Source organism: Emiliania huxleyi (genome assembly GCF_000372725.1).
Source record: "Emiliania huxleyi CCMP1516 unplaced genomic scaffold EMIHUscaffold_69, whole genome shotgun sequence".
Lineage (NCBI taxonomy): Eukaryota > Haptophyta > Isochrysidales > Noelaerhabdaceae > Emiliania > Emiliania huxleyi.
In genome coordinates, this window is record NW_005196830.1 from 281,548 (window position 1) to 292,843 (window position 11,296).

Here is an 11,296-nt window from a genome sequence, read left to right on the forward strand (position 1 = left end):
CCCCCCCCCCCCTCCCCTTTCCCAGGATTGGTTTTCGGGACAAACCCCACCCCCCCCCCCCATCAGGTCGGGCTCGAGCCCGAAAGACTCTCCTCTTTGTTCGTCTACCCGAACGGCATCTCGGGCGCGTACCCGCCGCACGTGCAGGCGCGCATCGTCGCCTCCATCCCCGGCCTCGAGGCGGCGGACATCGTGCAGCCTGCGTACGACGTCGAGTACGAGTACGTCGACCCCACCCAGGCCGCACCCACCCCCTACCTCGCGGCGGCAGCACCCTCGGACGGTCGAGTCGACGCGTCCACACCCCTTTCGAGCCGCAGGCCCGCCCCTCGCTCGAGGCGGGGTGCTGCCGCAACCTCTTCCTCGCCGGCCAGATCCTCGGCACGACCGCGAGGCCCGCCCCCCGCCCCCCCTCGGCCCCCCTCCCGGAGCCTTCTCGCACCCTTCCTCAGGCACGACCGGCTACGAGGAGGCCGCCGCCCTCGGCCTCGTCGCCGGCGCGAACGCGGCGCTCGCGGCTCGCGGCGAGGCGCCGCTCCTACTGCGGCGGGAAGAGGCGCGCGTCGGCGTCCTCTTTGCAGCCTTCTCCGACCCGTCCCCGACCTTTTCTCGGGCCCTTCCCGCAGGCGTACATCGGCGTGCTGGCCGACGACCTCGTCACGCGCGGCACGACCGAGCCGTACCGCATGTTCACCTCGCGCGCAGAGCACCGGCTGCTGCAGCTGCCGCGCCGGCGACGAGACCGCCCGAGATCTCCCGAGATCACCCTGGGCGTCTCCTGCGCCGCAGGCTGCTGCTGCGCGCCGACAACGCGGACGCGCGGCTCACGCGGCGCGCGGCTGAGGTTGGGCTGGTGGGCGCAGAGGCGCTCTCCGCGCTGCGGCAGAAGAGCGACGCGGTCGCGCGCGGCACGGCCGCCCTCGAGGCGGCGCGTGTGCCCGCCGAGGTTTGCCACGCCGCCGGCCTGATCGAGAGGGCGGCGGGGCCGGCTCGCAGCGGGTCGCAGCTGCTGCGGATGGCGGGCGTCGATTTGGCGCGCGTCGAGCGTCTCGTGGCGGGCGGGGCCGAGGGCGAGCTGCGGGGCGAGCTCGGCGGCGGCGCGGCGCCGCTCGTCGAGCCGGTGGCGCGCGAGGCGGTAGAGGTGCTCGTCAAGTACCAGGGCTACATCGGGCAGCAGGAGGCGCGGGTGCGCGCGGCGCGCAAGGCGGCGGCGGCCGGGGTCGCGCTGCCGGCCGGGCTGAGCTACCGCGCCGTGCCGGGTCTGAGCCACGAGGAGGTGGAGAAGCTCGAGGCGGCGCAGCCGGCGACGATCACCGCGGCACAGGCCGTGGCGGGTGTGACGCCGGCCGCCATCGAGCGGCTGCTCGCGCACCTTCAGCGCGCCCGGACGATGCGTCGGGCAGTGGGGGAGGAAGTATAGGATGAGAGTCCGATGCCGTTGAGCGCGTGGATGAGAATGTCCAGGTGAGAACCTCGTTTAAAATGTCGCGCATGAAATCTTGTCGCTTCCCTATAGTAGGCCTAGCTAGAGAGACCGCCCCGGCCAGCGCCAGGGCGCAGGGGGCGCAGGGCCAGCGCGCGCAGCGCCAGCGGGGCCGCAGGGCCTCCCCACACACTGCACGGACTCTCACACAGCACAGCCATAATGGGAAAAAGGCTACAGTAACTGCAACAGGAGAATTCCTTCCACGCACAGCGTCAGGCATCACAAACTCGGGAGGAGCCCACCGCACAAATCGCAACGACCGCAATGTCCCCTGCCCACTCGGCGAGCCCGTGGACAGCGGACCATGCTCGAGCCGCGACTGCCACTGGGACTGGTGGCCATGGCCTAGGAGGCTCGTGAGGCCCTAGCACATTCTCTCTGGCCCGATCTCCACCACCTTCAACCGCCAAGATGTCCCAAAAGCCAATGTCGTTGCCAGGGCTCGGTGCTACCCTATATGCGGCCTCTCCAACGAGCAAATGTTTGCTCTCCTCCTGGTAATTCTCACCGGCGGGTCGCTGAGGGCAGCAACGCCGGTGGTCGGCGAGCGCACCTCGATTTATCGCAGTGAGGCAGTACTCACAGCTCGCAGGTAGCGAGGCGATGATTCGCTCCTGTATGCGACAGCGGATAGCATGCGAGGGCGGCGCGAGCTGGACGCGGCACAGTGGGCATCGGCGGGAGGGGAGGCGCCTGTCGCAAGAGGCACAGAATATGCAGCCGTTTCTGCACTGATGCTGCTCGCCGTCCCTGATCTCGTTGCAGATTGGGCACTCGGGGTCCAGGCTTGGGTTGATGTCCACAGCTCGTGGGCAGGTAGATGATGCCTCGCGAGGAGGTGTCATTGGCCGCTCTCGCCGAGTCGGCGTTATGCCGCACGAGAGCTCACTTGAGCGCGCGCTTTGCAATTGCGGGAGGGAGATGAGGGATCAATCAGCGCGTCTCGCGCCCTCGCCCGCTCGCGCCGACGTCCGTCAAAACGTTCTTCGTTGCTGTCACATGGATGAGGCGTAAAATGAAAAAAACAAAAGAACACGCGGTTGGGATCACGGGATTCATCACTCCAAAAATAGAGGCCTTCGACCGCGACAAGACCATCGCGCCAACCGCGACTCTGTTGCTTTATGCGGCAGCATTCACCGTGACTCTTGCCGTGCGTGGATGGTTAGTGACCGCGGTTTGCTTACGCAATACTACGCCGTGAGCTGAGCTTCACCAGCCGTTTCTCTTCCTTCCCTTCCTTTCTCTTGCCGTCCGTTCTCTGTGCGCATTCCACTGCATGCGGCATCACAAGCGTCTTCTGCCGGGCGCGCATCTGAATGAACTCGTACTACCTAGGCCATCGCTTTGCTGAGACCTGAGAGATCAGGCGCCTGAATGGTGACAGTGAGCGTCTCCTACTTATGGATTGCGCTCGAGGTACGAGGAGCGCAAGAGCGCGCCGCAGGCGAAGCGATTTTTTGGCGGCACCAGGGCTGTTCCAGTTTATCTTTTGCTCACGCGCGAGCCTGTGAATAGGCCCCGGAGGCCTCAACCCCCAACTAAAGGGTTGACGGGGGGTCTCAACCGTCAACCAGATGGTTGAGGGGGGGGCTCAGCCGCCTCGACCCTCAACCACTCAACCACCCCATGGGCTGATCATCCCGCCGCCAACCGCTGGTGTCGGGAGCGCTACGGCGCCGACTGGCACGCGACCGACAAGTCCAACCGGCTGGCAGAAGCCAACGCGGCGCTGTCCACTTCCACCGCTGCGACTCCCGCTCCAGCCGCACCTCCTGCAGCGTCACAGCCTGCACCAGCCTCCGCCTCCGCCTCCGCTTCCGCACCGGACCTCCGCGCGTGGTGCCGGCAACGCTACGGCAACGACCGGCATAGCATTGACAAGACGGCGCGGCTGGCAGAGGCCCGCGCGCAGCCCTCGCATCCGGCGATGATGGAGCCAAGCAAGCGTCCAAGAGGAGCTCAAGCAGGGGTCATCGGGCGCGGCTAAGCGGCCCGCTCCGGAGGGCTCGGAGGCAAAGAAAGCAGCCCGCCAAGGAGCCCAAGGCCAAGGAGCCCAAGCGCACCCTCGAGGACGCGCTCAAGGCGCCTGTTCTTCTGCAATGGCCGCCGACGATGAGGCCTCATCGTCGTCGACAGATTCAGCCTCGTCGTCCTCCTCGTCCTCGCCTGCGAGGTTGTGGCCACCCCGATCGGCGCCAGCCTCTCGCGCACAGCCCGCGGATCTTTATTACCGAGAGCAATGTCTTTGCACGACTTGCAGAATGGCGAGTAGGCGCTCCTGTTGGTCAAGCCGAATACATTTTTTACCGGTCGTCCGGGCGGGACGCTCACTTGGACACAACGAGCAAGGAACGGGCTCTTTGGGCTCTTTGGACTTTGCGGCGTGGCATATGGCTCCCGGAACGCTTTGGAACGCTTTAGGGCTGCTTGAGCGTTCAGGAACGTTCGGGGGAGCACCAAACCGTTCCCTGGCCCGAAAAAAAAAAGGCCGGGTCGCTGAGCAGTCCACAGCGAATCCAGGCGCCTTCCCGCGTTTAAGGCATGGCGTCCGCCGCGAGCAAGCGCGCCCGCACCGGCGGTGTCGCCGAGGAGGACGAGGGGCCCGCGCCTGTCGCGGATGGCTTCGAGGCGCCCATCTTTGGCGCGCGCGTCGTCGGCCAGGTCACCACGCTGGCGCTCAAGGGCGAGGACGGCCCTCTATCGCTCGGGACGGCTGGCGTCGCGAGCGACCCCCTTGGCGCCTGGTTCGTCTCGACGAAGGACTCACTGCTGCACGTCTCGGCGGCCGGGCGCGTGCGCCGCGTGGCAGCCTTGCCGGCAAGTGACGAATACTACACCGTTGACGCCAGCCCGGACGGGAGCGCGGCGTTTGTGGCGGACTACAGCGGCAACAAGATCCGGCGGGTGGAGGTGGCGACGGGCGAGGTGACGACGATCGCGGGCAGCAGCGAGGATGGCGACGCGGATGGCGTGGGCGACGCGGCGCAGTTCTGCGGCCCAGCTGGCATCGCTCTCAGCTCCGACGGGAGCGCGCTATTTGTGGCGGACTATGAGAACCACATGATCCGGCGGGTGGAGGTGGCGACTGGCGCGGTGACGACGCTCGCTGGAGGCGGCGACGAGGACGACACGGACGGCGTGGATGAAGCGGCGGAGTTCGACTACCCAGCCGGCATCGCCATCAGCCCAGACAGCAGCGCGCTGTTTGTGGCGGATTGCAGCAACCACAAGATCCGGCGCGTGGAGGTGGCAACGGGCGCTGTGGCCACGCTCGCTGGCAGCGGCGAGAATGGCGACGCGGATGGCGTGGGCGACGCGGCGCAGTTCAACAACCCCTACGGCATCGCCATCAGCCCAGACGGCGGCGCGCTGTTTGTGGCAGACTTCCACAGCCACAAGATCCGGCGGGTGGAGGTGGCGACTGGAGCAGTGACGACGATCGCGGGCAGCGGCACCAGGGGCAGCACCGATGGCGTGGGCGACGCGGCGCAGTTCGACTGCCCAGAAGAAGTCGCCTTCAGCCCCGACGGCAGCACGCTGTTGGTCAGTTCGTACGGTGGCCTCCGCCAGGTCTGCGTGGCCCTCGACGAGGACGACTCGCCACCTTCCAGCTCGCAGGAGGAGTCGTCACAGGTCGAGATCACCGGCGTGCGCTCGCGCGAGGAGAAGGATGCGGAGGGCCGCGCGAACGCGATCGACGTCGACGGGCCGAGCGGCGAGGCGGGCGGCAGCGAGGCGGAGGCGCGGCCGGCGCAGCGGCCTCGCGTGGAGCGGAGCGTGCGCGAGCGGCTGGTGGAGCTCAAGAGCCTCCATGATGAGGGGCTCATCTCGGAGGCCAACTTCGAGGCGCGGCAGCGCGTGATCCTCGACGACATGTGACACGGGCGGGCGACCCTGAGATCGGCCTGGTCATGAGCCGCGTGCTCTACATCGGCGGGCACTGTCGCGGCTGCAGCAGCGAGTTGCAGCTCGAAACAGCACGTGCAACGCCCGGTCCGCGCCGCTACTCTACAAACTCTACGTGTACTCAGTTGACAGTTCCGAAGGCGCCGGTACGTCTACAGTACGTGTTTACTCTTTAGCTTTTGTTGGCAATAACAAGACAGAGCTCACACAGAATCACAGCGGGAGGGGGATGACCCCCCCCGCCCGTGCCTGCAATCTATCTCTTAAATGGCAATTTCAGCCCTCAAATATCCTCATTTCTTAAAAGGTCTTTAAAAAAATCCGGCCCTCAGAACCCTAGGGGTACCCTAAGGCGGTCCTAACTCCTATTCCCGCAGCTCGCTCCACTTCTTATTCTTTTCATGTACCTGTGTTAGTGCCAGTGCGAGCCAGTCCCGTGCCCAGTCCTGTGCCCAGTGTCGTGCGAGGGAGTTTTGTTGTAAAATTCTTTTCAAAGTGCCCACAACTCCAGGATAACATAAAATGAGCAAGACCCTCAAGGCACAACCTCTCGAGCACTACATTACCCGCTTGGCTGCGCCGCGCCCTCTACGCCCAGGAGAGCCGAGGGGCGTCCAGGGAGAGCTATACATTATCATGACATGCGTGGTCTCTGCCCCCTATGCATTAGATCTTGTAGAGCAGCTTGCCCTTGCTCTTGCCCGCCTCGAGGTACTGGTGGCCGGCGACAGCGTCCTCGAGGTCGAACGTCTTGTCGATCCCAACCTTGAGGTCGCCCGAAGCGATCCAGCCGAAGACCTCGTCGGCGCGCATCATGAGCTCCTCGCGCGTCGACACGTAGTCGAGCATCTTCGGCCGCGTCATGAAGAGCGACCTATAGGGCGGAATCCGAGAGAGGCCTCGCGGGGGCGGCTCGGCGATGCGCGCCGCGCGGAGCGGGAGTGACTTTTTGATGAGCCGGATCGGCGGGAAGGCGGGCACCGCGCCCGACGCGTTGCCGAAGGTGACAAAGATGCCGCGCCGCGCGAGCGAGTCGAGCGAGATGTCCACCTGCGGCGGCGGTGGGGCGGCGGCGGGGCGGCGGGGCGGCGGTGGGGCGGCGGGGCGGCGGCGGGGCGGCGGGGCGGCGGGGTGGCGGTGGGGCGGCGGGGCAGAGAGGGGCTTGGTGAGGCGCCGTCGAGGCGCCGATGCCGTCGATGACCGCCTTGACGCCCTCGCCGTTGGTCACCTCCATCACCTTGCCGACGATGTCGACCGAGGAGTAGTCCTCGTACGGCGTGCCTAGCGGACGTGCCGTGGACGTGTCGCGGACGCGTCGCGGACGTGTCGTCGGCACGCGCGAGGGGTGGCTCTCGCACGGCGCACCAGCGATTGTGTCGGTGACGATGAGCTCGTCGCAGGCAGTGGCGCCGTCGACGCCCTCCTTGCCCTTGGGGCAGGTGCCGATCACCTGCGGGAGGAGGGGAGGACGGGAAGGGTCCGAGAAAGGCGCCCCACACCCTCCAGCTGTTGAGGCTGCGGCGGCCACCTTGTACCCCTTGAGCTTCGCCATCTGCGCCGCCCACTGGCAGGTGCCTCCGCCCACGCCGTGGATGAGCATCCACTCGCCTGGCTTGACCAGGCCCGCGTGCGCGTGGTTGGTCAGGTAGTGCGCCGTGAAGCCCTGCGTCATGCACGCGACCGCCTGCTCGAGTCCGACTCCGTCCGGCACCTGCACAACCTTGGCTGCCGGCACGGCCGTGTACTCGCAGTACGTGCCGAGCACGGAGTAGGCGACTCGCTGGCCGGCGGCGAGCCCGGCCGCCGCCGCCTGGGGGCGGGGCGGGGCGGGGCGGGGCGGGGCAAGATGAGTTGGCGGCGAGGCGGGGTGAGGCGGGGTGAGGCGGGGCGGGGCGGGGTGGGGCAAGATGAGGCGAGGTGAGACGAGGTGGTGTGGTGGTGAGAGGTGGTGTGAGCACGCATCGTCCTCCTGCCACCACGGTGCTGCTGTGTGCGCATGGCTGTGTGCCGCCCGCCTTTGGCGTCACGTCGACGATAGTGCCGCCGCCCTCCTGGCCAGAGACAAAGGGCAGCTGCTGCGTGTACGCGGGGCCGCCTGGTGGGACGTGTCATGGGACGTGTCGTGGACGCGTCCACGGACGGTGTCGCGGGTGGGGGCTGCGTGGAGGGGGGCGGGTCGCCCTTGCGGAAGTACGTGTCGATGAAGTTGATGCCGGTGTACTCGTTCTTGACTAGCACCTGCGCGAGGTGCGGCCGGGGCCTGGGCCGCGAGGGACGGAGGGGGCTCTTCCGGGTGTCTGGCGGCGGAGTCTGGTACCGCGGCGGAGTCTGGTCGGCGGGACCAGAGCGAGTGCGTGAGGAGGAGACGCTCTTCGCGATCGAGCCGGTGCGCGCTACCTTAGCAGTGGTGTCTAGGAGGCGTCTAGGAAGTGTCTAGGAAGGGCCACCTGCCCGTCCGCCAGCGGAAGTGTCTAGGAGGTGTCTAGGAAGCGTCTAGGAAGTGTCTAGGGTTGCCCACCTGCCCGTCCGCCAGCGAGGGGGTCGGGAAACCCGTCTCGTACTTGAGGCTCTCCGCAGGGCCTACGGCGAGGTCCAGAGGCAGAGACGCGTGCAAGGACGGGCCCCGCCGCCTCGCGCCGCACGAGACTCTGCGCGTGCGGGCGCCGTTCTCGCGGATCACCACCGCACGCATCGTCGGCGGCGCAGTCGACAGCTGCCGCCGTCCAGAGCCAAAGCGCGCCGGCGTGCTGCGGCGAGGCGCCGGCGCGGCGCGGGTCGAGTAGTACTTGACTCCTGTCGCGGGCGGCAGAGGCGAGGAGGGGCGGGGGTGGGAGGGGAGGTCGGAGGGAGGCGACCACCCGCTGTGTGTTCGGGCGGCAGCTGTGTCCAGGCGGCTTCGGCTGACAGCGGCGCCGCCCTCTGGCGCGCTAGTGCGGGCGGCGGGCACCCTTGGAGTCGAGCAGCTTGCCGAGCGGCGACTCGGGCTTGATGGGCGGCTTGAAGGGGTAGTACTTGCCCGGCGGGCCCGGGTTCTTGACCAGCTCCTCCTTGATGATGCCCTCGACCGTCTCGCGGAAGTGTGCAATCTCGTACACCTTCTCGGCCGCCGCCGCGGGCACGACGACCACGCCGTCCTGGTCGCCGATGATGGCGTCGCCCGGGCGGACCACGACCGGGTTGGTCTGCCCCAGCTCGATCACGCCGTTGCACTCCCACGGCTGCATCGCAGCCGGGCCCTGCTTGGCGGTAGTCGAGTGCGAGAAGCAAGGGAAGCCGTAAGACAGGATCTCGTCGGTGTCACGGACGGATCCGTCGGTGACGAGCCCGCCGAGGCCGAGCTGCTTGAGCCGCAGGAACTTGATGTCGCCGCCCACCGACTCCCACGGCCCGACTGACGAGATGCAGAGCACCTCCTTTGGGCCGCACAGCTCGAAGGCCTCGTACTCGGGCGAAATCTCGCCCGCCGGCTTGTCAGCGGCGATGTCGGGCCGCTGCGGCACCATGCGCAGCGTGATCGCGCGCCCCTTGCACTTTTGGCCCGGCTTCAGCCCGCGTGCACCCTCCACCATCGCCGGAGGCCAGCCCATGACCCAGAGGCCGTCGACGAGGGCTTGCGTCGAAAGCGTGCCAAGCTTGTCGAGCATCTCGTCAGAGACGGCGCCGCCCGAGGCGGGGCCCGTCGCGAGCGAGCGGCACGCCAGCGAAGGAGCCGCGGAGCGGAGCGCAGGCGCGCGGCGAAGCGCTCTCGCAACGAACATTGTCGTCGAGAGATTGCGAAGCTCGCGTGGTTGGTTTTTTCTTCTTTTAACAGCCAACTGCCTCTTTCTCGCTTGCCTCCCGTTTGTGTGCGCTCTGTGTCTTGACGTGTCAACAACACCAAAAGAAGAAAATTTACCGTTTTAACAAAAAATTCAGGCGCTGCGCTGTTTGTTCACAGCACGCCACTAGGGAACCTAGAGCCCACGGTTCCCTGGGGTCGCCTGTGAATAAACGAGTATAAAGTGAAAAAATCAAGGAAGAAAGCAGTCCTCCTCCGGGAATGTACGTAAGAGCCACACAACCCCCTCTCTCTTTTCTCCCAGTAATAAGCTACCGTGTTTGTTATGACCCCCCCCAATGAACACACCAGTGAGGGTGGGCGAGACGATCGAGGGGTCCCGTACCATGCGGAACCGACCCTATCCAGTGCTCAAGTGCTCAAGCTAAAAGTACGTACATTGAGAAATTCACCGCGTGCCGCTCGATGAATTCCGGCTCGCGTGTGAGGGCCCGCTACCTCGCAAGTCAGCACGGACCCGCTGGCACCAAGTGGTTCGACGCGACGGTCACCAAGTGCAACCGCGACGGCACCTTTGACCTGAGCTACGACGATGGCGACAAGGAGCAATGCGTCAAGCCTGAATTCATCAAGAGTGTCAAGGCTCCGCCGGCCGCCGCGCCACCGGCCGCCGCGCCACCGGCGGCGACGGTCGCCGAGCTGCTCTCGGCATACGAGCTGGAGCGGGAGGAGAACATCAGAGCGAACAAGGCAGCCCTCTCCCGACTGGGTCTGGACGAGGCGGCGGCGGCCTGCTCGACCAAGAAGGAGGCCAAGCCGCGGGGCAAGAAGCGGGCCGCGCCCGAGGCGCGAGGGCCAGTGCGCACCAGCCGCCGGTTGAGCGGCGAGCTGCCGGAGGAGGTCTTCGTCGAGGACGAGGAGGGCAGGTGTTGCAGCATCTGCGCTCCGGGGATATCTGACCGGCGGCAGAGGTGGCGCACCCCGCCCTTAGGCGCCTCGTGCTGGGCGGCGACACCGAGCTCATTGCAGCTATGCAGGCGGCGGAGCAGGAGGCGAAGCGCAAGGGGCGCGAGGAGGCATGGGAGGCGGCGCGCCAGCAGGCTGGGACCTCCGCCGGCCCACTGTCGATTCCATCCTCGGCTCCGGAAAAGGACCAGTTCATCCGCCTTAGCACGCCCTGCTTCCACCTCAACACCTTCATACGCTCCAAATCGGTGCCGCGCGAGAACCGCGCTTTTGGCGTTTCCCTTCGAGCACGGCACCGCCATCATCTCGGCTGACTGTCGGTACTTCTTGGACTTAGGCCTTTTTCTCAAGCTCGGCATCGCAACGCCCGGGTTCGGGCCACTCAAGGGCAATACTCTCGAACGGGTGCAGCAGCAGTGGCCGCTCAGCGCCGACTTTCAGGAGCCGCTCCGCCAGAGTATCGCCGAGGACCTCAAAGTCGGGCCGCGCATCAACGAAGACGACAACCCCGCGTCCGAGGCGGCGCAGGTCGCGCTTTGGAATACGCATTGCGAGCCCGGTGCCTTCATCCTCTGCCGGCATGCCTACCACGAGAACCCCTTCATGCCGGCGGCGCTCAAGCACGGCGGCAAGTATCAGGGCGACGTGTACGTGCTGGGGCGAGTGGAGGAGATGCCGCCGCCGCAGTCGGACGCGGATCGCGCGCTCGTCTCCGAGGACAGGGTGACCGACGAGCGCCTCGCCGCGCTCAACATGCTTCGCTGCTACCTGCACGGCTGCGCTAAGGTGAACTACTTCGCGCTGGGATACATCGACGACCTCGCCCCTGCCACCCGGGGCTACATAAAGCAGGTCCTCCAGCCGACGCTCCAGCAGATCCTCAAAGGGAGCAAGGGGAAGGAGGCCGAGCACGCGCGCATCCGCGAGAACCTGTGGGAGTGCGCCACGCACCAGATTGGCAATCAATTTTCGGCCGAGTGGTGAGCATTTATCAGCAGCCAGCTTGCGGCACCTCGCGTCCGGCCTGCGTGTCGCGATATCATCAGTCAGCAGTCAGGCAGTCAGTCTTGCACACCTCATAGCACAGAGGGCGGGCCCACACGCACACACTCGCCGTGCGCACGAAAGCTCGGACACGATCTCGCACTGTGTCAGGG

At 66.5% G+C, this 11,296-nt stretch overlaps 4 protein-coding genes across 4 annotated transcripts in view; 3 read left to right on the forward strand and 1 right to left on the reverse strand.

Annotated features, from left to right (window-relative positions):
• Window positions 1-1,420, forward strand: part of EMIHUDRAFT_311837 (5-carboxymethylaminomethyl modification enzyme) — a gene marked incomplete at both ends in the record, with an annotated part of 4,277 nt that extends 2,857 nt beyond the window's left edge. The window contains 5 exons of the mRNA XM_005762161.1: window positions 67-283; window positions 453-562; window positions 627-688; window positions 790-946; window positions 1,070-1,420. Coding sequence (XP_005762218.1) covers window positions 67-283; window positions 453-562; window positions 627-688; window positions 790-946; window positions 1,070-1,420 — 897 coding nt within the window. The remainder of the gene's footprint in view (window positions 1-66; window positions 284-452; window positions 563-626; window positions 689-789; window positions 947-1,069) is intronic.
• Window positions 1,421-2,501: 1,081 nt separating this feature from the next.
• On the forward strand, window positions 2,502-3,761 carry EMIHUDRAFT_216379 (hypothetical protein; the record flags this gene model as incomplete). Its single annotated transcript, XM_005762162.1, has 3 exons — window positions 2,502-2,663; window positions 3,156-3,435; window positions 3,607-3,761. The coding sequence occupies 3 exons, from the start codon at window positions 2,502-2,504 to the stop codon at window positions 3,759-3,761; spliced, it is 597 nt and encodes a 198-aa protein (XP_005762219.1).
• Window positions 3,762-4,030: 269 nt separating this feature from the next.
• On the forward strand, window positions 4,031-5,368 carry EMIHUDRAFT_216380 (hypothetical protein; the record flags this gene model as incomplete). Its single annotated transcript, XM_005762163.1, has 1 exon — window positions 4,031-5,368. The coding sequence occupies one exon, from the start codon at window positions 4,031-4,033 to the stop codon at window positions 5,366-5,368; it is 1,338 nt and encodes a 445-aa protein (XP_005762220.1).
• A 542-nt stretch (window positions 5,369-5,910) lies between these two features.
• Window positions 5,911-9,161, reverse strand: EMIHUDRAFT_465364 (quinone oxidoreductase). The gene is made up of 8 exons (XM_005762164.1): window positions 8,343-9,161; window positions 7,914-8,188; window positions 7,513-7,633; window positions 6,924-7,171; window positions 6,761-6,845; window positions 6,570-6,676; window positions 6,342-6,445; window positions 5,911-6,269 (listed from the first exon to the last, which is right to left on the reverse strand). Exons 1-8 carry the CDS (start codon window positions 9,151-9,153, stop codon window positions 6,062-6,064), a joined length of 1,959 nt encoding a protein of 652 aa, XP_005762221.1. The 5' UTR covers window positions 9,154-9,161; the 3' UTR covers window positions 5,911-6,061.
• Between the last annotated feature and the right edge of the window lie 2,135 nt (window positions 9,162-11,296).

Coding starts and splice junctions, on each gene's coding strand:
- EMIHUDRAFT_465364 (XM_005762164.1), bottom strand. CDS start 9,153: ATGTTCGTTGCGAGAGCGCTTCGCCGCGCGCCTGCGCTCCGCTCCGCG. Junction 6,677..6,760: donor CGTCACCGACACAATCGCTG/GTGCGCCGTGCG, acceptor CACGTCCGCTAG/GCACGCCGTACGAGGACTAC. Junction 6,270..6,341: donor CCGATCCGGCTCATCAAAAA/GTCACTCCCGCT, acceptor TCCGCCCTATAG/GTCGCTCTTCATGACGCGGC.